Source organism: Erpetoichthys calabaricus, chromosome 13, assembly GCF_900747795.2.
Source record: "Erpetoichthys calabaricus chromosome 13, fErpCal1.3, whole genome shotgun sequence".
Classification (NCBI taxonomy): domain Eukaryota; kingdom Metazoa; phylum Chordata; class Cladistia; order Polypteriformes; family Polypteridae; genus Erpetoichthys; species Erpetoichthys calabaricus.
In genome coordinates, this window is record NC_041406.2 from 49,494,129 (window position 1) to 49,520,910 (window position 26,782).

Below are 26,782 nucleotides of genomic sequence, written 5' to 3' on the forward strand. Positions count from 1 at the left end.
AATGTTCTGGAATGGCCGTCACAGTCCCCTGACTTGAATATCATTGAAAATCTATGGGATGATTTGAAGCAGGATGTCCATGCTCGGCAGCCATCAAATTTAACTGAACTGGAGAGATTTTGTATGGAAGAATAGTCAAAAATGCCTCCATCCAGAATCCAGACACTCATCAAAGGCTATAGGAGGTGTCTAGAGGCTGTTATATTTGCAAAAGGAGGCTCAACTAAGTATTGATGTAATATCTCTTATTTTGTTATGATGCATATTGCATATTTTCTGTTAATCCAATAAACCTAATGTCACTGCTGAAATACTACTGTTTCCATAAGGCATGTCATATATTAAAAGGAAGTTGCTACTTTGAAAGCTCAGGCGATAATAAACAAAAATCCAAAAAATTAAGAGGCATTCCCAAACTTTTTCATATGACTGTATATGCCATCTAAAATTGTCTAAAATGTACCCAGGCCAACACAGAACTTGTGAACAATGTCATTAAGCACCAACATCACTACATCAATGTTTTAAAATTTTGTGCACTCAAACCATTCTGGGCAACATTTTTTTCTATACAGTAAATCCCTGTAGTGCAAGATCTAAAATCAATCCTAATATCATTTAACTGTGATATTGTGCTATGAAAAGTCTGTTGTGATTTCTTTTATACCTTCATTCACACTTCTTTTGCTTAACTGGATGAATCCTAATCCTAACCCACCTTCTACAACTCAGTAGAAAAGTGATTTTCTTTACTATCTAAAACTGGAAAATATATATATATTTGCTTTATGAAGAGCTTCTCAGAAGTTTTTCTGAACATGGAAACATTTCATTAACATAAGTCAAAGTAAACACGTCAAGCTTGTGGTGTAGAGTTTTATTTTATTTGCTTTTTTATTCTGTATTAAGAACCTCTTTAGGAGCTCTCGTTTTATAGGTCTGTAAGTCGGGTGGGGGTTAATTATTGTGTTTCATGTATTATTTTAGAAATATTCTTGTATTTGTGTTGGTGTTGTTTTTTGTTGGATTGTGTTTTGTTGTTATATTGTTTTATACATTTAACAGAAAATAAATCGCAGGGGGGGTAATTTTTGGACTGATGTTTACACTTACCAAGAGCAGCTAACATGGCTACAAGAATGAAAGCTCCATGTCCATGTCAAGATCCAATGAGGGAGTGAAATTTTATTTATCTATTTATAAACTTGTTTCAATATTTAATTATTTTCACTCTTTTTCTTTTATTATTATTATTTGATTTTGATATGTCTCTCTGTCCTTTAAATAAATAAGATTCAATATTTATGCTGATTTGCATCAGTAAAATCCAGTCTAAAGGTGCACCTTTAAATGTTTGTAAAACTTACGAATATTTGCTCTACATCCAATCACGGTGGAATACGCTTGATAAAGTTCTTTCACACAGGATTTTAAACTACACTACATCTGCTTTTTGTTATAACTTTTTATTGTTTAAGCATTGTAAAATTAGCCTTCAAACGAGCAAGATAATTTAGCTGGTGAAGTTAATATTTTGTGCAGTAATTGTAAACAGAATAAACTCAAGGCTGAAATGCAAAGATCATTAAAAATATGTTTTTCCAATTAAGCGCATAGAGCACTGCACACATTACAAATACGTGTTTAAAATTAAACAAAGTGCCATTCAAGAAAAGTGCATGAAACAACGTACTATAAAATAGAGATAGGCCAAGCTCAAAAACAACATGTACTGGATACAATATAATTACATAAATAACTATGAACTCAAATAAACTTTTTCAGATTTTCTCTAAAAGCTTTTCATACTAATAATTAAAATTTATGGTTATGTATAAATATATTAAAAGGAGGCTTACTGATAACTAAAAAGGGATATATAAAGCTTTAATCTGCATTGATTCTAGGGAAAATTAACCTCAAAGCTGTACAATCATTATGAACAAGTAAGAACTACTCAAAAATAATGCACCTTCAGCCATTAGTAAATGATATGAAATGATGGGTCATCTCATTAATAGGTAGAGCATTTCAGACTGTTAATGATCTTATGGTTGGTTATTATAATCAGGCCTGAGTATGTGGCTGTCTTAGAAGACCTGGATTGGCTCATTGAGTAGGGGAGTGTGAGTGCAGATGGTGTAGCCTTTGAACTCAAGTGAGCAGTGTGAGGCAGCATAAAGGTAGAGACAGTGGTCACTGCAAGAAAAAGATCATTAGAACTGCATGGAAGGAGTCATGGAGGATTACAGCAGTTGTAGTGATGTTGGAGGGCAGTCAAGGAAGGAAACAGCCTCCAGTAAACCTTATGTGAGGGAGCAAGGGAGAGATACTCTGTTACACAATGTATTCTGTTACAAACACCAGTGATGCAACTACTCAAAATTAACAACTGAAATGCAATGAATATTCATAAATTTCCAATTTTTATTCATTGGACAAAGTGGCAAGTCATATTGTACATAACTAATCAACTAGATTCATGTTGATGGATAAGTACATTGATAGGTAGATACATAGCACTTTATTTGTCCCCAAGAGGAAACAATGATTACTACTGCAAAACTACAATGTGAGCAAGTTCATTTGCACTATAAATTGCATCAGAAAAAAAAATCAATCAGTATCGCTTAAAAGGGCTCTGTTCTTCAACCCCAGAAGCAGATCTGAAAGGTACAGGATACATGTTTGCATGCATGCACAAAGATATGCATAGAACATTACAGGTCGAATGGCCTGCCAAAGCAACCCAAAAACTAGTTAGCAATGCCAGGCACAAAGAAAAGTAAACATTCTCAAAGGAAATAGTTTTCTAGATAAGAAATTGCATTGAGCATATTATATAAAATTAGAAAGAAATGATCATGATGATGAAGATTAGTTTGCTTCTACATTTTAACAATATTATTTACTACGTATTTATTTTTTGCACAACTGTGCCATATTCTAGGAAAAGGAGGGTTGTGTCCCAGTTGCCCTTAATGCAGAGACACCACTTCTTTCACGTTACTTTTGCTGTACTTATGGTTGGAATTATAAGAAGGTGTGCATCTTGTAATTACAATGTATATGCTGTAGTACTGAGTTAAATGAGTTCTTTAACTTGAAAGAGAAAGTAAGCCATTTCAAATGTTACATGTTAAAAGGAGAATTTTTTAAATTGTTTCTTAAGGTTAACTAGAAGCGAATATAGAATCACAAATACTGCAGGTCTACAGCAATATTTTATAGCTGTGTTGAACTAACTGCAGGGTAACAAAAAAAAGATTTGAATAGACAGATAATAAAGCACTACAGTGTTCAATTCTGTAGTCAATACAAATGAGCAAGCTTGTGTTTTTAAATGGCGGGAGAATTAATTGGTTCCAAGGGAAAACTGCATTGTCACAGAATCCCACACATATTAAAAGCCGTAAGATGTAGACAAAAACTACACTCAAGTCAAAACAATTTAAAATAAAAGTGTTCATAATCAATTTTGCCAACTTCTGATTATTAAAAATAATCAAAGTTTAAGAAAAGACTAACTGATTCATGTATCCACATAATGTGGTATACATTTCAAAGGAATTTGGAGTCTGGTTTTTCGGATCTCATCACCCTTTGAGAAGTTACTCCCATTTTTTCACCTTGCATATTTATACTAGGAAACGCATGGAACTTTGGTCATCCCAAGATCAAGGATCCAGCCCCAGCAGAGTGCCACACTGCGTATGCTTGATGATTAGAGGAGACCGCAACTGTCATTCATTTTCCTATCATGTAACTGGCTTCTGCAATTTCTCTCATGCTCAGCAGATGTTGCTCCTGTCCTTTTTCTTGTCTTGTCACATTCTTGATTAATTACCCTATTTACCATAGGAAAGACACAAGCCCTGATAACTTTCTGGAGGTGGCCGCTTAGCCACATTTTTTGCTTTACCAGTGTATATCTCGTCATCAGCTTTAGGTTAAGACCAAGAGAAGGGCTTTAGCTGAAGTTGTTTGTGAGTAATTATGTTGACAGACCAACACAGCGCTTGTCATTTTATATACATAGATATACACACACATATATATATTTTTTTAATAAACAGAAAAAGTTATATGTAAGGATTACAAAAATATAGTACAACTGGTTTTTATCATCTCAGTAAGGCCTTTTAAAACACATTGTTATTAGATTGACTGAAAAAAAAGAATCAGACAGTAATTTTCATAATACTGTACAATGAAATAAGAATGAGATATGTGGTGTTTTTTTCTTTGTAATGTTTAGTTACATTTACAGTATTATTTTGTCATAAAATGGATGTAAAGTGCATTATTTTTAATGTATTCTCTATCATTAAATTATTTTTTACCTCATTTAGAGTTTTAAAATAAATTAGAGCAAATATTGCTGATTAACTGAGAACTAAATCAGTTTACATTGATTTATTTCATGATATAAGGAAAAGAATCCCCAAATTAGGTGACATTTTGACATTTGTAGTTGCAGTCACTGTTAAATTTTGCTCAACAGCTTGTAAAACTTCAGCCACATGTGTTCTTGGAATACAGCTTGCAGTGATTTTCACTTTAATCTAGATAAAGTGAAATTTGAGGCTTTACTACAGTCACCCGTCAAAATTGTGTCTAGCTTGTCTTTAAGATGAAAGTTGCTGCTTATTTCCTACATCTTTAAATTGTTTATGGTTCATGAATTAACTTTAAAATAATGTAATTATAATAAAAATAGTAACTCTAAAGAGAGAAAATTACTTTAAAAACATTTTCAAAATCTTTTTAATGTATTGTGTTCAATAAGTCATAACATAAAACTCAAAAAATCACATAATCCAAAGCAGTGTCAACAATTAATGGAGCCTCTTCTGGCAGCATTAGGTATGGCATGAAACAAGGCTGAACAGGGTGTCAGTCCACTGCGAGACCCACTCACACTCGTGCAGGGCCTTACCAATTTAATTAACCTAACAAGCATGGTCTTTAGAATATGGGAGGAAAAATTGAATACTTGGCAAAAAGAAAACCTCACAGATATTGGGAGAATATGTATAGATAATGACCAGACACATGATTTGAATCAAAGGATATCTGGATCTATGAGGCAACAGAGGTAATCACCGTACCACCAGATTGAACTATAATAAATCCGAATACCCATTTTGTGTTTGACTTTGTTTAAAATGAAAATGGTTAAATATAATAGGTCTGTGTACATCATGGTTGCCTTGTGTGGGATGGTGTCACATAACAACAAATGGGCTATGTGTAAATCAATGTAAACATTTAGTAAATCCCCTCAAATACAAATGATGGAATTAAGCCCATAGTAACAGTCTCTTACCATGCCCATTAGATAGAAACTGAAAAATGATTGTGTAAATGAATAATACCCTTAACTAACTAAAAATTGGATTAGATCTTAGCACTCACATTCATAAACCCATACATAGGCCAGTCATACCACTGACCTTAAAGACTGAACTAAGTTACATTTTGTATAACCAGGGCATCTAACATCTCCATTTCCGGGGAGTTCACTTCATCTTCACAGGTGTGAACAATTAATACTTTTACAACATAAATTCTTAACATTATATTGTGAGGGTGTTGCCATAATAGATATTGTCCTACCTGAAAGATTATGGAGAAGCTGTGTAATAAGTATCTGTGTAATTTTCAGACCTATTGTATTTTATCGTGCATAGTAGCAAAGGGAACAAGTAAAAGTCTATATTCTAGAATAGTTTAGAATAGTGTTACCAAAGGTGTTTTTTTTTTTGCAGTGAATATTCTGTATTCACCTGTGACTTTGTTTAACAAAGGTTTTCTTCTAAATTCGCAATTCGCCTTGCGGCTTAAACAAGCATTTTTTCCCCAGTGCTCCATGATGTTTTGCAAGGCCAGCATGACATCTCACAGCTGTAATGGCTGTAATTTTTGTACTTGTTGCCTTTTCTTGATGTTCTTTTGGGTTTTGTAACTGCATGAGTGCTCTCCTCAGGCCACTTAGGTACTATTCAGTTATCCCAATTAAAGGGTAAGTCCAATGATATACAGGTATATGAGCCTGTGCTGTCCTGGGTCATGGACCATCTGTCAGGCGTACCACAGTTTGTGAGACTCAAGGAATGTGTCTGTGAAGTGGATGTCAGCAACACTAGAGCACCACAAGGAAGACTCCTGTATCCTTTTCTGTTTATTCTGTACACCTTGGACTATAAATGTAATTCCAGGTCATGTCACTTGGAAAAATTATCTAATGTAGTGTACTGATAAGGGAGCTATGTAAAGAAATCATGTGGAGAACTTTGTTCCCTGGTGCAGAAAGAATTATCTACAACTTAATATTGGCAAAACTAAAGAACAGGTTATTGACTTACAGCACGTCAAAGGGCTATATGCCTGGTCACTTTTCAGGGAGTGGATATGGAGGTGCTACACTGATAGTAATTGGGGTCCACATTAATGGACTGAACTAGTAACACAGATGAACTGTATAAGAAAGGGCTGAGCCATCTCTTTTTACTTTCTCGTGTATGAAGTATAGGGAAAGTATTGTAATCGTCCAAAAATTCCATTTCAAGATTTTGATGAATCTCAACGTTTTAGACCTCCCTGATCCCAAAAACACCATTTTTGTAATTATGTCTGTGTGTGTGTGTGTGTAAACACGACAACTTGAGTACACTTTCACATTTTGCATATAAGTATTTGGTACAAAACAGATTTCTATCAACTTTTGGGCTACTGCCATTAACTGGAAGTGGTACTTTACCTTTAATTCATGGACTTGCAGAGTCCAAGTTATTCAACTTTACTTATATTATAATTATTCAATATATTATTAATTTGATTTGTTGTTGATGGTTCTTTAATGTACAAAATATAAAATATAATCATTGTCTTGCAGTTTACTCCTCAAATATCCATTCCCATATGTGAGTATACGAGAAAGTCTAGGGGAGACCACTCCCGATTTTTTTGTTCTTAGGAAGCTGTAGTGTGCTGGACTGGTAACGGCACTTAATGAGAGGCCCACCAAATCAACAAGCTAATTAAGAAGGCAGGTTTAGTTTTGGGACACACTGTTGACCCGCTGGAGGTAGTAGCAAAGGGAAAAAAATTAAGACAAAACTAATAGCCAAAATGAACAATGTTTCACATCTCTCTGCCAAACTATCATTGAGTACTTATAACAAACTAATGATTCAACAGTTGTGTGTCAAGAAACGCTACTGGGGCTCCCTAATGCCGAAGACCATATGCCTTTACAATGTCTCACAGTGAATAGTCTTTTGTATAAATAAATATCAAGTGAGAAATTTTGTTTGTTTGTTATAAAATATATATTTGAATGTAAAAAGAAAAATATATTTAAAAAATTTTAAGTACATGTACAGTTGTATGCTTTCATTATTTTATATATATACTAGGGGGCTCCGCCCCCTGCTCGCTTCGCTCGCCAACCCCTGGTGTTGGGAAATTACAAAGAGCGTGATGTATGAATGAGACATAGCATAGTGTGAAGGTGTAGATGACGCAGATAGGAAGCAAACAATAAAGTGTTTGGCACAGTGTAAAGGTTTATTGGAAAATTTCTTTGTAAACAACATTAGTAGTAAAGATGGTGTCTTGTCCTTGAATGAGTTTTCCTTGGCATGGAGCATTTATGACCTTAACTTTAACGTCAGATGAATGTCGAAGTTGTGAGAAGGCCACATAAAGTTGTCCATGTACAAAAACGGGCTCAGATAGGTAGATGCCAACCTTGTGCATGGTTTGTCCTTGTGATTTGTTGATGGTCATGGCAAAGGCAGGTTTAATGGGGAATTGTTTCCGTTTAAGTGTAAAAGGTAATTCCAGGTCAGAACTTGTAAGGTCAATTCTAGGAATTAGAACAGTATTGTTAGCATGTGATCCTGTAAGAACTGTTGCTTGAATAACATTGTGTGTTATGGTGTAGATGACTAAACGTGTACTATTGCATAAACCCTGTTTAGTGTTAAGGTTTCTTAATAGCATGAGTATTGTTCCGTTTTTAAGGCTAAGACTGTGTTGTGGTAATCCGGCTGGGTTAATAGTGTGCAAATATGCTAAGGGGAAATTAAGATGGTCATTGTCGTCATCAGAGTCAACTTTGTCAGAGCTTAGAAAGAGGTGTGACTCTCCAGGAAGTAATGAAATGACCTGGTTATTAATGTGATCAACAGTAATATTTTTTGGACATAATATACTTCGTTGTGTTAAAAGGGGCATTTGGTCTAATGAGACCGCTGTTCCAAATATCTCCGTAAGTAAGTCGTCGCAGATGAAGGGTTGAGGAATTGTAATAATATCTGGATGAAGTCCATCTGTATTGGTGAGTGTGCAATGTTCTAGTTGTAATAACCAATTGTTATATTCGGGATCTGGAAATCGCATGTTTTGTACCAAGTGTATCTTTAGAAAGCAATGCCAATTGTTCGCGTAACATTTTTTGTTCCGCGGTTTTAGAAGCGCACCGAGGTGAAGTTTTTTTTTTGATGCGGGTTCGTGTTTGTGGTCCCGTTACTCGAGCCGTCTAGTTTTGTATCCGTGATCGTGAATTGATGACTTGTTTGATCTTTATCGTTAGGAATATGGATAAGTAATAAGTAGGATCAAACTCACTGTTAATATGCGGACTGTTCGTTTCTTCGTATTATCACCAATCAGGTCTCGCGCCTGTATATGTATTGTATTTCGGTCTCTTGTTGTTTATGTATGACGTCGTCGTGTATTTTAAGGTGGACTGAATAATAGCTGAGCGCATGGCATGTGGAGCAATAGGTAAGCACTGTCTAAAATCTACTCCTAATAAAAGTACCTTTCCTCCAAAGGGAATATTATTATTCATCAACGCAATCCCAATTGTCCGCTTATTTTAAGGTGGACTGAACAATAGCTGAGCGCATTGCAAGTGGAGTAATAGTTAAGCACTGTCTAAAATCTCCTCCTAATAAAAGTACCTTTCCCGCAAAGGGAATATTATTATTCATCAACGTTTGTAGAAGTTTATCAATGGTGTTGAGTAAGTGACTGGATGCCATTGTACATTCATCTATAATTAATAGTGTGGCAAGACGGATGTCACGTGCATTGTTACTGTGCATTGTCATAGTGGATACCGATGTTTCTGTGATTGGGACCGGTATTTGGAATAAGGAGTGACATGTGTTTTTGGAGCCGAGACATTTTTTCTTCCGTGGTTTCAGAAGCGCTTTGTAGGTGCCGACGTGATTTGTACATATTTGCGTTCTTGATTTGTTTCAGGGTGCACTGTTCCAATGCGATGTAATATTTGTCCACATACGCGAAAGCAGTATGGGTCATTGCCTTTTGGTGACCTGATATTTACTCCGGTAGATGCAAAATCAAATGAACTATTGTAGGATGTAATGCAGTTCATAAACTTTTTACTTTCAGGTACTTCGTTAGTTAGAAGCTTCTGTAGATATGCAGGATATGAATGTAAAGGAGGCAGTGTAATTTGACTTTTTTGACAACAACGTGTAAATTCATTACTTGTATTGCCATTTGTTTCTTCAGGGAAGTTAAGTGAATGACAATGATTGCAAATGACATTCATTAATCCCAATGAATTTTCATGAAAAGTGGACTTATTATTGAACGCGTTGTCAGCTAACTGGCGCAATCGTTAGTGTGGTCGTGGGTCTGAATCGTCCTTTTTGTGTACGTTTCGCGTGCTATGTCCGTAGTCTGTCCCGTTTCGTGTCCAATGGGCTTTGTGTGGCGCTCGCGGCTTGTTTTTTTTTGTGTGCTGGGGGTTGTTGCCTGAGTTTTTATTTCTGTTAGTGGAGGGGGTGTTTGTGTGTCGTGGGGCTGAATCGTCCTTTTTGTGTGCGAACCGTTTCGTGTGCTATGTGTGCCTGTGTGTGACTCCTTTGTTTTTGGTGTTCTAGGGGCGCGTGGCCTCATTTCTTATTTCAGTTACTGGAGGGGGGCTTTGGGTGTCGTGGGTCTCAATCCTCTTCTTTGTGTGTGTCCCGTTTTGTGTGCAATGGCTTCGTGCGTTTACGTTGCATTCCATCCGGCCGGTTTCCGTTGCTTGGAAGGGGGGGGGAGGGGGGATTGTGGGGCGCCTGCGCAGTACGTCTTTTGTGGCCACGGCCCATGGCCAGATGTCCCTGTGTCCATCCGGTTTACCATTCTCAGTTAGTAATATGGATCCTCCCGACTAAATACAATGAATACAGTATCTCTGTAAAAATCAGACATTTATGTTAAGATTGCTATTCTGTGTGTTCTGATTGATTTATGTGTTTTCAAAAATAGATAGAAAATTGATAACTGGGAATAAATTTATTCCAGGAGAAGTAGTAAATCTTGGTCATTTTCCTTGTAGTTTTAGCGCAAAAGCACAAGAAACTACAAAAGGTATAACATTTTTAAGATCTGTCTGGTTTGAGCTGAATATGATACCACATCAGATGTGAGGTGAATCTGGGCTTTGTCTTCAACACTTTATATCAGTGAGATTCCACTGCCAAACTGCTTCCTAAGCTATGGATACTTAAAAGGCTGACTCAGCTATGTTAAGTATTAACATGCGGTTATCGGCTTCTGGTGAGAAAGGCTTTTGAGGAACCTCATAGGATTTTGGGGATGTATCTTTAATTACAAGTGTTTCATCTTGCCTTTTACCAGACAGTTCATATAATATATATGGATTTGAGACTACATTACATTAAATGCTATCATAAATTCTTTTCATCGTTTGTCCCTAACACTAATTTTATCCTACACACCGTGTTTCCCCGAAAATAAGACAGGGTCTTATGTTAATTTTTGCTCCAAAAGATGCACTAGGGCTTATTTTTAGGGGATATCTTATATTTTATTCATGCACAACAATAAACATTTATCCAAATTCAGTCATGTCATCTTCTTCTGGAATATTGTTCTAACTCTCCACATTCAAACCCTGAATTTCAGCCTGAACTTCTTGCTACTCCAGCTGCTTTTAGGATCCTCCAGGATCAATGTGTCTGCTTCGATGTTTGATGAATGGTTTGATGTAGTGAAGCAAAATGGCGACATACAAATGCATTCACGGTGCTTTGATATTCAAGCGTCGCATATTCCCCAAAGTAATGACATGATACATTTTAAAAGTCTCACATACCATCTTCTGTGCCATCTTTTTTTTTTTTGCACCTTTACAATACCATCAGAATGTATGTATGGTGACGTATTTGAGCCACAGAGAAAAAAAAAATAAGGACATAATGAAAATGTCTATTTTGTGATTAAAGTGGAAATTTCAGCTTTAAACTGTCCTCTTTAACCTCGTAGTTTACTTTGTCATTAAAGTACACTGTTGTAAACATCATCTTAAAACCGACCCAGTTGTTAAATCGTTACGCGCTTCTGGGGCTTCCTCCTGACCTGACAGCAGCGACTAGCAGCATCGCCACACAGAACACATTAAATTTATAATATTCCAGCTCTCTGCACATTTAAAATTCTTAGATATATACTTGATATCACTTTCATGATGAATACATTGAAAATATGTATGTTACATTTTACAGATAAATCATTAACTTTGTTTAAATAATGAATACTGCTAATATTTACACATATGGGGTGGCACGGTGGAAGAGCGGTAGCACTGCTGTCTCTCAGGGAGTCAAGTCCCTTGTGATCCCTGTTTGGAGTTTGCATGTTTTCCTGGTGGGTTTCCACAGTGTGCTAAGTTTTCCATCCAAAGACATGAAGGTTTGGGGATTTGGTGAAGCTACAATGACGCCAGTGTATGTGTGCTTGTGTTCAACTTGCGATGTGCTGATGCCCCATCCAGAGATTTTGTTTGTCTTGCGCCGATGCTGCTAGAATGGGTGCATCTCTGAATTGATGGATGTAATCATTAAACACCCTTTTCAGAGATATTGTGTCAAGGTGTCCTCGGAATTTAATGGATGTTTCGGGCACACGAGTCGCATCGCGTAAAGTATAAACCTGGCCTTAGGCGCCTTACCTTTCAGCTGACGATCTTTACTAGGGCTCATTTTTCGGGTAGGGCTTGTATTACAGAGCAGCCTGAAAATCATGCTAGGGCTTATTTTCAGAGTAGGTCTTATTTTCGGGAAAACATGGTATCTTAACCATCTGAGAGATTTTAATAAATAGTAAAATCTAGACTTTTGAAGGAGCCCATAGTATTCAGGTATGCAATAACAGGATATAAATATTTTCTTGTTGCTAGTGTAACTGTTAAGAAATCTTAATTCCTAAATGGAAACATTTTCACTTTCAACAAGAGATATTGTTTAAAAAGCATTTTATCCATAAAGAAGTGAAAAGACTTTTAATATTTTCAATATGGTGAAAATAGAGAATTGCTTGTTATGCCTCGGGTTAATTTTTCTGGCTCTATATATTTATGAAGAGTATTTCCTTAGACGATTATGAAGATGTAACCATAGAACCTATTTTCTTAAGATATACATCTGAACAGATGTGAATTTACTATTAGCAGCTGTACTAGACTTTTTTTTTTTTTTTAAATGATAGCAATCGGTCAAAATACCAGAAAGCAAGTTCAGCTAGACATATTTGCAGCTGGGCCTGTGCAAAGTCTAGAATAGCTTGGCCTGCTGTCTAACCATTTCCCCAAACAGGAAACTGTAGAATGTCAGAGATTGGGGTCACTGGATCACTGGGAAAAAAGAGTGTAATCTGTATGAAAAACGATTCCCTGAAAAGCAAATTTGTTTTCCCTGTAAAATTTTTGCCATCATTCCATGCTCATGGGCTACATATTCTCAACAACATTCACAGAGCTTTGTACCTAAACAAAATGTAATATTAAACATATATAATGCATTTACTGTATATTACTGAACTTTACATTGGAGGACCATTTGAAAAACCTTTTTAATATCATAGAAAAGTTTCAGTAATAGATAAATAAATTAAGTTTGCTCCTTAAGCCTATGCTAAGAGTAGGATTGACTATTTTAATTACAGAAGCTTTATATAAACAGCCTATGTGACTCAGCAATCTATCCATACAGAAAATATATTATGTATTATATTATAATGTTTATGTTAAATATAATATTATTAATCTAACAGATCAGAAGTTTTCAGTCATTTGCATAATAACGACACTTTATACTCATCTTTAATCAATTTGAAAAAGGATATATTTCATTTTGGAAATTGGTTTTTGTGAGAATCATTTACATATTTTGAGGTTTGATGCCTGTAAAATATATAATAAACTGATAAAATTAAAAGTCTTTCATATGTTTTCATGGCTGGGTGTAAAACCAAATGAGCTTTAAAAAGTCACTGCCTGAGTGCTTCACAAATTAAACTGTAATCTTTCTGATATAATAAAAAATACAAACAAGAAGTTATTTACAGTTTCCTATTTAAAATTATTCAGTTCCACAAACTGTCAGTAATTTGTTAAAACTAGCATTTTTGCAAAACCATTACTCTGTGTCTCAGATCAGGCTTGTCACTTCTGTAATGGCGGTCATTGAATGAAAAGACTTTTTCAATTCTGCACTTTGTTATATTAAGTCCTGAGTAGTCTTCTATTTTTTTTTCAACTTGTTGCAGGGAAAACAGGTTTGTAAAGTATTCAGTGGGTAAACTTTCTACCTGGAGTACATAAAATATAATTTTTTGTATTTAAATTAAGGAGATTTCCCTTGTTACTGATGTTTGGAGGGCTACACAAACAACAAGGTGGCTAAGATATAAAAAGAAAAGAAATCTGAAAATTATTCGAAAATTATTCTGTAAAATCCCAAAAAAGATGACTATATAGAGTAATTTTTAAAATAATGTCAGCAGTGCCAGTGGGAAGAAGCTACTGCTAAAAATTGTTATCTGCCATGTCAGCATACTCTTGCTTTATGTTGCCACAAAATGCTGATTACAGACTAGAAGGTACAGCCAGGCAAGGAAACTCTCAATTGTGGTAACCTAACTGTTAATTTAATCTTTCTTTGCTCCTAAATCAGGTACTGCTTTACAGTGGACAGCTTGATGTTATAGTAGCCGCCCCACTGACCGAAAGATTTCTGCCAACGGTCCCATGGTCCAAAGTGGAGGAGTACAAAAAAGCAGATCGATTCTACTGGAAAGTCAATTCAGAAGACACTGAAGTGGCGGGTTATGTTCGACAAGTGGGCAGTTTCTATCAGGTGACCCTATATGAACTTATGTATACTTCTTGTTTCTCCCTAATCTGTTTTTAGTATACATGTGATTATAAAACTTTTTTATTTAGCTAGTTAAAAAAAATAATACTCTTTAATCAGATGACCCACGTACAAAATGGCTAAAAAAAACAATTATTAAACACCAGTAGCTGTACACTGCACGATAACATGCAGTGAATACACTTGATTTGAGCATTCATAGTTTTCATACTCTTTCTCTTTACATTTAGCATTTGTTTGCTCAGAGGTTGATGCGCTTACTGCTTCCTGAGCAGCTCTTCTTTTCTCTTCTTTCATTGGCATCTTTTTGCGTTAAAACAGATTAAGTCAGTGTTTGTGTTGCAATTACTTAGCACATTTTCCTTAATTTTTCACTTAAGCTGGCACTTAAGTCTTCAATCTGCCTCAAGAATGATTTAAGATATGAAGAGGTAGGGGAAGTGACGGCGAAGGTGGTAGGGAATGAGAACGGCGCCCGTACACATGTGCCACCCTGCTGGCCGCTGCCGAGAGTTGATTCTACAATAAAATAAAATAAAAATAAATAAAGGAATAACCTTGGAGGTCAATCATCTCCCCGAACGCGGATAGTAGATGTCATGTAGTATATGTGTACCAAATTTCAGGTCAATAGTTCAAACGGTTTGCGAGCTACAGATGAAAATCCTGGACAGACAAATGAACAGACAAATGGACAGCCACGGTAGCGTATTATATAAGATGATTAAAAATTTGTAGCCATATCTATTAGGATATTGGCAAAGTGACACAGTGACTCCAAGACAGTGAGTTCAAGACCCAAATAGTGGTCGATATGTAATCTTCATATGTCTGTTTTTTTCCTTTGGTACTCCGATGCTTTACATCTTCACAGGTGCATGACCGCTTTGTGTGAACCCCCACAAATGGCATTTGTGATGAGGAAGGCCTAGCAATTAAGACTATAGTTTAGCTTTGTCTCACTCAACAGGCACAGTGAACACTGAAGTTATTGTACATTCAAAGAAGTATGTTGGAGAGAACCCCTACAACAGGTTAGAATAAAAAAAAATCAAAATGCAATTTCAAGGTAAAATGGAACAATCGGAAAAAGCATAGACACAAGTAACAAAATCATTAGACAAAGCAAATTCAATGAGCCAAATGGTCAAAATCACTATAGAGGAAGTACTAAAACACTAAAAAAGAAGAAAGCCTTTAAACTTCTCTAAATGGCTTTTCCAAAGGCACATGAAGCACAATGCAATTCCATGAAAGGCACCCCAGTTTCCCCTTTTATTTTTCTTGCTCCTTCTATGACAATGCATGTTGGTCAGACATTCAAGTGTATTCTGTACATGTGATAGTGCTGCTGCTGCTACTACTAGTATGATATCATTGGTAAGCAAAAGAGGAGGATTGGTGCTGTCAACAGAAAACTTCACATATAATCATGGATTAAATGGATACTTTATACATAGCAACTAGGGTTGATTGTCAAAATACGTTAAAGTGTTTTTCATATCAAATTTGCTGAGTTAGCAGGTGAGCTTGTTTAAAAAAAAAAAAATCCTGAAAATCTGCTACTTAGTTCACTTAAACAAACTTTTTTTCCCTACTGATCCATGATGCTTTGTGAGGTCAGTATGATATCCATCTATGTTGGAATGGGGATATCACTACACGATTATGCATACTGTACTATAATTGTACTTCACCTCACACTTTACCGTGCTGCCTGATCTGTTTTTCACAAGCATGCCACTACCTGATTAGCTTTCTAGCCAGATTTGCACCCTGCATGTGTTTAAAAAAGATTTAAATCATTTGAGGGGTATATTAGCTGACTGGATTAAGAATGTTATGCACCCTGCTATCTAGTGCACATCAAGCACTGGCGCAGAGTATATAATACTAATCCCCCTGCATTCACAGAGTTCTAGTCTTCAGGGCACTAATTGGTTGTTTCACGCTGTGATGATATAGAATTAGCTTGTTCCATTTTTTTGAAGTCTTGGCTGCACGCAGCTGCCACTTCTTTTTTGTTTCATGCAGATGCTTCACACTTACCTTCCATAAAGAAGATAGAAGATAGAAGACAGATGTAAACAGTAAAACAACATTTGTTGTTATTACTACTCTGAGAGGTGTCACAGTCAAACTTGGGCTCCTATATGGTTTGTTTTGACTTACTGCAATGCTGTATTGCTAATTGCACATGCATGGATCAAACCAGTCCTACTAGTTCAATTCCTCCTTCTCCACTGAATTCAATGCATCATGCTGAGTTTTGCATGTACCCAAACATTTCCACGATTTCAACAACCTAGAGGCACAGTTAATTTAGTTGGAATCACTCATGCCTAATAGCAACATTAACAAAACAAAAAATGACTTGAATGAAAGTTATTGGTGTTCCTTCATTGAGGCAAAGTTTTGGAAAAAACACCCAACACCCTAGAGCAGGTGCAGGCAGGATCATTGGGAGGGAGCCAGGGAACTGCCAAATCAAGTTGTGCTGAGGTTAGGGTTAGAACAACAAGTTCCTATTGAAATCCTCTGAAATAGCTACATGAGCAGAAAACAAACAAACAAAAAGTAAGCCTAACAAGGCAAAACAACCTTCCTAATAAAATGAGGAAAGGTTTTTTCTTTGTTCTAATATTAAACCAAGCAAAATTGAACTTGCTAGTATTGCTATTTAAACTTGTCAATCATCATTTATCAACAGTTTCTATCATGATTTCATAGGTCATTTTCTTCTCATTATTTATTTTACTGTGCTAACTCTCTTTGCCTCTTATGGTGTAGTACATCCCATATTCCTACATGCACTATGGAAATCTATTCTGTATTGTTTAATTCTCATTGTGTTTTCAAAATCTGTTTGGTAAATAAAAAGTCATAAGTGTTTCACTATTAGAAGAATCGTAAACATCTGAAATGTGTCATTTTATCAAATAACTATGCCTGTGGTTACCAATTTATCTGTAGTGAGAAATTTATATAGAAAGTGATGAATCTTATTACACACTTACTTATTATACTTTTACTTATCCTAACAAAATTTAGAACTGAACAGCTATGATTTTTCTGTATTACAATTATAAAAATAAAAAGAGTCATTTGGCTAATACTGGCCTGGTAACTACATGATATTTGATCGAATTGAAAATACAGATCAAGTAATGGTGCAAAATTATGGCCTCTGACATGGTCAAAGGAAAAAGGAACAAAAAAGCAACACTGAATTGGAGTTCCTTCTTCCTCAATTGTGGGTCCTAAACTGAACGCATACATCTAGTAGCTAGCCAGATTTTATAGTAGCCTGCCAGAAGGGATGGGGCTTCCTGGGTTGGGTAGAAAACGAGATCACATGTTTTCCAGTTGGCGTCCCTCTGAACTGTGGATGCAAAATTCTGGACTCGGGGCTGAATTGCTTACCCAACAGGATCTCTGAAAATGTCCTCTAAGTGTATGTGCTTGACAGAGTCTTCTATTGTGAGGGCCTGATGATGTATGATCGCTTGTCAAACTCTTTCTGAGGATAAATATACATTTTATAACAGTAAGACAATAACAATAGCATAGTCCTCCAGACTTTTCCTAAGTGATCACTTTTAATTCTAAAGCTAATCACAGACTTTTTTTCCTATTTTTTAACAAATCTAAATCATTCTCAGCTTTTTATCACTTTAACTGAATAACAACATATTATATTCTGTAGTGCAAACACTGCATTCTAAGCCTATGCTAATTCTGCATACTGCATTTCTCAAAACGAAAAAAGACATCAGACACATTGATCACGTCAGAGTGTCCAGATGTTGACAGGAAGCTTTAGGGAAATTTATGAATGGACTCTTTGTAACTTTGCTTTGAAGACAAGTCTGCAAATATATGCAACATGTTTTATCTTGGAGTTGGGGAACAGAAACTTCGGAATATATTGGTAATTCATAGCTGGCCACATATTTAGACTCGTACTTGGCAACTATATCTGCAAAACGTACAATGCTAGTTAATTACATCTCTTCACTATGTAAGCAAGAAACTGAAACTATTTTTTTTTTCTTTCTAGCTGCTGAAACATGACATACAACAAATATTACTGTGGCTCTGTGTTAAAATCGTAATGTGAATGGGTATGGTATAGGGTTAAAGTACAATAGAAATGGTGCCACCTGTTTTAGTGTGTAAACAAGAAGAACTTAATTTAAAAAAAAATGTCATTCCCTCCCGCTGTTGTATTATCATTGGTATTTGATTAGATAGGTATGCAAAGGATTGATAGTTATTTTATTTCCAGTTGAGTTGGATTATTAAAAAGGTGTAATTCATGGAATGGCTAAAAGGCTCTATTATTTTTCTGTAAATATGTTAGTGTAGAGTTTGTTTGATGTACTTTATTTACATAAACATTTATTGTGTTAAACTGTATTATACTTTTGGTTTAAAAAAACAATGGGTTACTCATAGTTTAATTCTTTTATGGCATCTCATAAATCCTTTTGTAATTCTTGCTGTGAAAGACTACAATAATGCAGCAGCTACTATAGTCATAGGGTATTGTTTTCGGTCAACAAAGCCATATGTGTCAATGCAGAATTCCTCAGGCTTTTTTAAAACATCCAGCAAGTAAATGAATGGTTTACTTTATGGTGTCCCATATTCTGGGGTTGTTCTGAAACTTTTCTGCTTTGGTGTCCTTTTTCATGCCACCTTCTGTCTTTCTATGCCTCCCAGGGAAAGATCCTTATCATAAGTCGTTATTTTTTGTTTGCTCAAGCCAGGTGATGTGGATGAGGTATTTATATCCCTATCATCCAATTTTATGAACCCTTAAAATAGTGTTAGGGGACCAGTGCCGCTTCTGTTTATTGTCAAACAGTTAAATGGTTTACTGCTTTCTGTCACTTGACCTGTAGCTTATGCTTCTGGCTTAACTGCTGCACAATTAAATTAGATTATCAGATACCCTTTACCCTTATTATAGAATTATTTGGACTTTCATTCCCAATTATTGTATTCTTTCAATTTTTTGTGTTGCTGTTTTATTGCTGAACTTAATAGTACATAGGATGGAATATGAAGACAGGAATAAAGAAGCACTCTTATCTAGCACTTGCTAGCAGTACTGGACACTAAAGTACAATCACTAAAATAAACTCAAAACCTGATGTTATATACTTTTTGAATTTATTATGTTTCTCAATATGAACAAAATTGTGCCATGCGGTGGTCTGGCATCCTTTTCCCGCTATGTCCACACCACATAATGCTGGTATATAGTAGGCACTGGCTCCTGGATTATGTATAATGGAGAACACAGGTTATAACCTGAATGGGCATTATTTCTTGTATAGAGGACACCTATGTTGCCATCAGTGGTTTATAAGATGTTCTGTTGCTGCTTGAAGCTTCTTAGTTACTTTATTTGACAGACTGTGTGCCTTTGTAACATAGTTATATAGTTATCTGGCTTTCAAGCTGCATTATTCCTGAAAGTATCCTACTAGGCCTCTCTGTTAAAAGAACCTGTAATTTTTTTTGCTTGCAGTAAATACATGTCATGAAAGAGGGATGAGCCAAACATCAAGATACACATCAAACAACATAGACTACTGTAGATCAATTTGGTAATATGCAATGTACTAACATTAAACTACAGAAATCAACACAGATGAAAATTTGGTGAACAAAGAGGATAACAATATAAGATTTCACTGAAGTACATGTATAATTTGTCCTAAATGTTCACTTTAAAAATTAATTATACTAAAATCACACACACACACAAACAACATGCATTAAAAGGAATAGTGGTTCCAGAATGAGGGTAACACATGTATAATTTGTCCTAAATGTTCACTTTAAAAATTAATTATACTAAAATTACACACACACACAAACAACATGCATTAAAAGGAATAGTGGTCCCAGAAAGAGGGTAACATTGCACATTTTTTTTGTAGATAAATAAGTTAATAAAATTAAAATGAGACAGCTTACCAAACTTTTAGGCAAACTATTTATATTTAATGTAGAATTCACATCAAATTTGATTGTCTGATTATAGCTATGATTTCTGAATGATTTAGGGAGCCGTTGCTAAGATCTATTACATTGTAGTGTACACTCCTCATCTTTGTTTACAAACTCACTATATTAACAGTAACTTATGATGTTGACATAGTAAAATATGTATATTACATCAGGTTATGACTGATGTATGTCTTTGAGTAAATTTAATTTAAACAATTGCTACTTATTGACTAGAATAAAGAGACAGGAATGTGTCATGGCAAAATATGAGTAAATGACTAATTAATGTTTTAAGGACTATAAGAGAGCCAGTGTTCTGGGTATGAGGGTGGATTTGCTGAATTATATGCTTTGTTTCCTTATGATGAATTTAAAAGAAATCCAAAGTCAAAATGTAGGAAACAAGTTTATGATATACACTCACTAAGGAAATGAATTATAAGGAACACTATACTAATACTGGGTAGGGCCTCTTTTTGCTCTCAAAACATCCTCAATTGTCAGTGGCATGAATTGTACAAGATGTTAGAAGCATTCCTTAGAGATTCTGGTCCACATTGACATGATTCCATCACGCAAATTCTGCAGATTTGCCAGATACACATCATGCTGTGAATCTCCTGTTTTACCACATCCCAAAGGTGTTCTGTTGGATTCAGATCCAATGACTGGAAAGGTCACTGAAGAACACTAAACTTACTGTCATGTTCGTGAAACTTGTTTGAGACATCTTTTGCTTTGTGACTGGCGTACAGTCATGCTGGAAGAGCCATTAGAGATTCACCAAACCAGGCTATAGGTTTCTAGCCTTTGAGTGTACATTTTTGGTCAGCCTTGTAACTATTGCAGCCTTAGCCTTTTATTGTTGACTGACAGGAGTAGAACCCGACCTGGTCTTCTGCTGTTGTAGCCCATACGCCTCAAGGTTTGACATGTTATGCATTTTGAGATGTTTGTCTGCTAAACAGAGCTGTAGAGTGGTTATCTGAGTTACCTTAGCCTTTCTGTCAGCTCAAACCAGTCTGGCCATTCTCTTCTGACCTCTGTCATCAACAAAGCATCTCCTTCCATAGAACTGCAGCTCAATGGATGTTTTTACCAGAGACTGTTGTGTGTGGAAATACCAAGAGATCAGCAGTTACAGAAATCCTCAAAACAGCCTGTTGGGCAGCAATGGTTATACCACAGTCTAAATCACTGAGATCAGATTTTTTCCCCATTCTGCTGTTTGATGTGACCGATTAGATAAATGCCTGGATAAGCAGGTGTACAGGTATTTCTAATAATTTGCTCAATTGCTGAATAAATGAATGTTGTGACCTTTAGGGATCATCTCACACCCCAAACCTCAGACACAGCTGACCATGACACAAGTGCCAGGTTAAAATGACCTTTTATCTTTAACAGACACAGAAGCACAAGCTCAAATATAATTTTTTCTCTTCCCTACCTCTCCCACCACTCCAAGCAAGGTGAGCTACATCCTACTTCGTTCCTCAGTTTGTTAACTGGGCTTTATTCCAGACCCAGGAGTACTTCTGATGCCACAACATTACACCCATGAACCACTTCTGGCTTGGGCCAAACTTCCGTAAAAGAGAAGAATCCTTTGCCAGCAGTGCCCTCTTGCAGCACACAAGGACTCCAACAGGCTGTGCTGATATGCTGCAGGTTACAGACTAGCAACGACTAGTATCTCAGCCTCTCTGTATGATCATCTGGGTGTACATTTGTCCAAAAATGTCTTAGCTGTAAGTGGTGCAAGTTGTTGATTTGGTGTCATTATTGTTAATTGCACTATTAAAAGCAAAAAATTGGGTGCTTCTTTCATATTCTGTATTTAAAATCTTGTACATTTGTGGTGTAAAGGCTGTCAGAGACTTACACATTAGCCCTCAGAAAAATTTGTCTTGCCACAAGAACATTTTGTTTAAACTCTGTCCCCCCAGTTTATAGACTATATCAAGATAAATCCCCATTTTAGATTTTCTAAACCAGTGCTATCTGGTCAAGTATCTTACATTTATTATGATGTCATTCAAAGAACACTAACTTACTTAATCTGTCTATGATGGCATAAATTTATACAACTTTAAATTGTACAAGTCAGGTTATTTACAATGTATCCAGGATCACCCAAATTACCAGAGAAGCCCTTCCCTCTCTTGTTTATTCATTTTTGGCTTGTCCTAACTAATATGCCTCTATATCTATAAATTTCTTTTGCTGTTGGATGCTCTTACTGTCTCAATAGATCATCACCCACACATAGCAATCTTTGGAGTTACTATACATGGGGTGGGACCCTATTGCTCGGCCTAATGTGTTTGCTTTTGCTCTATTGCTAGTTTGTTTCCTGACTTTGAAAAACTGATAGAAGGTATATCACCTTCTATTTTGCATTGACGTAGTGGTAAGCTTTATTATTTGAAACTAGAAAATATAAAATGTATTCAAAGCAGGACCAATTTTTAAAAAATATGGTAGACTTCCTTGAATATGGCTCTTTACTTTCAGGCTTTCATTTTAGCATTTATAATTTTTACATTTTTGGGGGAGCAGTAACCGAGGAAGAAAAATATACAGTATAAAAGACAAAAGATATCAGATTTTGGAACTACTGTAATTAAAATGTATAACACTTTCACACTTCTTTTCCAAATGACTTAATAAAGAGCTTGTGATCTACATGCATATTTTATCCTGTATTAAACCGTATCTAGGATGATGGTTATAAAGAAAGCTTTAGATAGAAAAACTGAGATTCATGTAAAAACTGCTTCAAATGGCTGATCAGTTGTACTTAATAAAAACATATAATACAGCACATACCTATATATATGATGTATACCCCATATGTGGTTAATGAAACGGAAACATATCAGCAGTTAATTTACAGGACTATTCCACCCAACAGGGTACACCACACATTGAACAAATTTCGGAATAATTTAGCTCAATGCTGATGTTATATGCATAGACTAGATTGGTAGATGCTAAAATGTTAACATCCTTTTCTCACCAACATCCAGTTTTCCATCCCGTTCACCTGTGGGTCATATGCCAAAGCACAAGCATGCATACTCACTTACAAAGGGCAAATTTTGATTCTAGAATTACAACACATCTTTGGGATGATTGAGTAAAACTGGAGCACTTGTAGAGAAACTCTCTCAGGCACAGGAAGAATGTGCAAACTTTTACGCAAACAGGGACTGGGCTAGGATTCAGTCTCAGACAAAGCTTTGAAACAGCTGCCCTAATGCCACCCTGCCAACCTGTTGTATGTCTTTTTAGTAATACTGAGAACCTGTACTAACTTCAGAGTAATTGTTAAGTCCTGGATATTGTCATCAAAGATAATGAGCAAGACTTACATGAAGGGGTAAAAAAAAATAATACAATTTTTTGACACCAGGCAATAAAAGTATAGTTATAAGACTATATAAGCAGCTAGAGCTGATCAGCTGCTGGCACCATGTTCTGAATTTCAGACTTCTACAAACTTATTCATTATCAGTTAAATAGTTATAAGTTAAAAACACATGTACAATGGAGATGTGAATGTATTATGTTTCATATTCTTTGAAGCTGGCCAGCTTTGTCAGAGTGACAAGTATATTTGTTTTTGTTTCTTTTCAATATTTCAACATGTCTTGTCAGACAGGAAAATATCCCTGTGTGACTAAAATGAGTTCTTAGACAAAGAGGGTGGCCACCTCCAGACAACTATGGAGCCACATCCTGTAGACAAGCCATTAACTAGCTTTGTTCGCTGTAATAAACAATTTAGATGGGAAATGGGGTTTAGTTATATACCATGAACAAACTAAAGCCTCTTTTAGCACCTTGCTGCCTCCTAACATCACAATAGGTTCAGATTATTCTTTGCGAGTTCAGTGTGCTCTGAAATGTGAGTCCTCACATTGTTGGGCCAAATAAACCTTACAAGTGAACCTCAATAAAAAAAAATGTGTTAGGCACACTCAACAGGATAACCATTAAAATTTTAAAGGGCTGCCATTAATATTTGTCATTTATGAGAAATGTCAAGTAGGTTATTTCATAAAAAAAACATCAGGATAGTATTATTCTCCTAGGTGAATATAACAGCAAAGAGTTATTCACTTTTCCATATATTTATCATTTGAATACTGTGCTTATAAACATCATGAGATGGTGTTTTACTATTGAGTTATTTATTTAAGAAATCCAATCACATTTTCTCTGGTGTATAAGACAAATTGATTAGCTTAATGATTTAAAATAGATGCAGTGATTAAAACTTAGTTGAAGCCACTGGTGAATTTGAGAAGTATGATTAACTTAGAGGACATCACGTTGTCACTGAATCCACTGAATCATTTATATAGAATCAGCACCAGTACATGTGTGTAGCAGAGTGCCTGGTTGGCCCTGGATTATTGGCTAATAGGGGAGCAACAGGATAGGGCTTTATGAAGTCCTGACATTATGCTAGTTCATAAAATAGAATACTGCCAGAACATTGGACATGGTAACTACTAAGGTAATTCCCCCGAAGTAATTATTGCACAGGCACAAGAGGTACTGAATGGAGTTGGGAACAAGAGGTAATTTAATAGAAATCTTGCAGGTTGGGGGGTGGCAGCGTGGAGGTTCTCTGCAATATTTGTGAACATCTGCCACACATTATAGAGAGCTACCTGCCATTTAAAGGAAAACGGATGCTAAGGGGTTGGTAGAAGCAGCTCAAAAAGGATGACTCCAGGACCCCAGAGGGCATTCCTGACTCCAGAACTAATGGGGGAGGGAGTTATCCTAATGATGGTCTCAGGCTGAGGCTTAAACTCTTCATCCAATCAGTTAACTGGTTAACTTGGGAGTCAGGCAGTGCATTTGGGACAAGGGTTTAGTTAGTAGGAGAAAGAGAAGCCAGGGGATCAGACTGAAAGGTACTTCAAGTAAGAATTAAGAATATTTAATTGTGAAAGAGAAGGCTTTGGAAGATGCTTTTGGTTTAGGACCACTCAAGAGCACTCTTACTGTTTCCAGTCCAGTCTGTTTTCTTTTATGGTCTGATTTATTGTTTACTTACACAGAGTTAACATTTTTCTGCTGTTAAACATATAATGTAAAATATCTGCATTTAAAATCACATTCAGGAAAGTGTACTATCTTGAGTTTTGCTTACTTTTAAGTCGAGACTTTGAATATTGTTGATGTAATAAATCAACAGTGTAGTAAGTGATGCAGAGTGATATTAAACTTACCTGCCAGGTTTTAGGAATTTCACAGCAGTTAATATAGTTTTGAACAGTTCAGAGTCTTCCACCCATGAAAGCAGCACCCACAACTTACTTAGTAAACCTTTAAAAAAACGTTCACATGTTTCTTTAGCCTTGGTTAAGAGATTTCCCTGATTTCCATTTTCAGTCTGCAGGGACAAGGTGGTGCACAAAAAAGTAGTCCTGGGTATGGTAAGAAGTGCCACTGTAGTGTAAGCAGCAAACAAAATCAGGTGAAACTACCAGGAAGTGTTTCATATTATTGGTTTTGTTATCTGTGTACATGCCTTGGAGAAGACATCTAAGAGACTCCAGGAGCAATATCCCATTGTAAATGCTTCTACGAAACTCACAATTCAGCAACTGGTGAACAAAATGTCTTTCCACTGGATCTGTGAGCAATGTTTCAATGCAATGAATTAATTCCGCCCATGCCCCAGAGACTGTTGCTGATATATTCGACTGCATGGAAAGAACTCTACATATGTTAAAATGGCAGTTATCACAATAGACAAGCGTTTTATGAAGGTCATGTCAGCATTTATTCCCTAAGTTGTGGACTACATTTTTGAGTGCAACATGATATAATATCCAAGAATTTAGACAAATGAGAGGACATCATCATGGTTGTTTCGCTAACTATTAGTTAAATTACAATAATACTTCATTAATATCATTTTTAAATGTTGTTAGGATTTCCACTTAAACTACAGTACATCTCTCGGTGGTTTGCTTCAGATTTTCTCTACCTTTTGGTGTTGGCAGACATGATCTTGAATTGTATGTCAAATATACACTCAGTTTCTTGACTATGTAACTCAGTATTTAATGGAAGGAATTCTACTGGTTAAACTTTATTGATGCCTCTGATAATCTGTAAAATCTGGATTAGGCTCTTACACTGCCTTCTCTACTTAAGACTGTATTGATGACACTGAGAGTAGACGGTGTGATTGAACTGATAGAATTAATTCTGAAAATTTTCTTTATTCCTGATATATAGTAAAAACATTGTAGAATATTGTAGATGTGTAATGTTTTGTGTATAATGTGTAAGTGATTTGAATATGTTGTTTATCCTTACTTTAAACATCGACTTAAGATCCCTAATGTAACATTTTTTGTCTTTAGGGTGTGAATCTGATTTTCACTACATCTTTTCAATTTAAAGTCATGTTCTGTTATACAAGGACACAGTAATCAAGTGCAAATGTATAGAAAATTATATAAATACTTTATGAGTTTTACATTTCTTCAGCCTAATTGGATTAGATACAATTT

The 26,782-nt window shown here is 35.8% G+C and overlaps 2 protein-coding genes across 2 annotated transcripts in view; one reads left to right on the plus strand and one right to left on the minus strand.

The window, feature by feature from the left end:
* The window catches only part of cpvl (carboxypeptidase vitellogenic like), a 141,185-nt gene that overhangs the window by 113,873 nt on the left and 530 nt on the right, over positions 1-26,782 (plus strand). Inside the window, exon 13 of the mRNA XM_051935769.1 lies at positions 14,010-14,192. Coding sequence (XP_051791729.1) covers positions 14,010-14,192 — 183 coding nt within the window. The remainder of the gene's footprint in view (positions 1-14,009; positions 14,193-26,782) is intronic.
* Positions 1-26,782, minus strand: part of tax1bp1b (Tax1 (human T-cell leukemia virus type I) binding protein 1b) — a 1,153,251-nt gene that overhangs the window by 31,165 nt on the left and 1,095,304 nt on the right. The gene's annotated exons all lie outside the window — the stretch shown is intronic.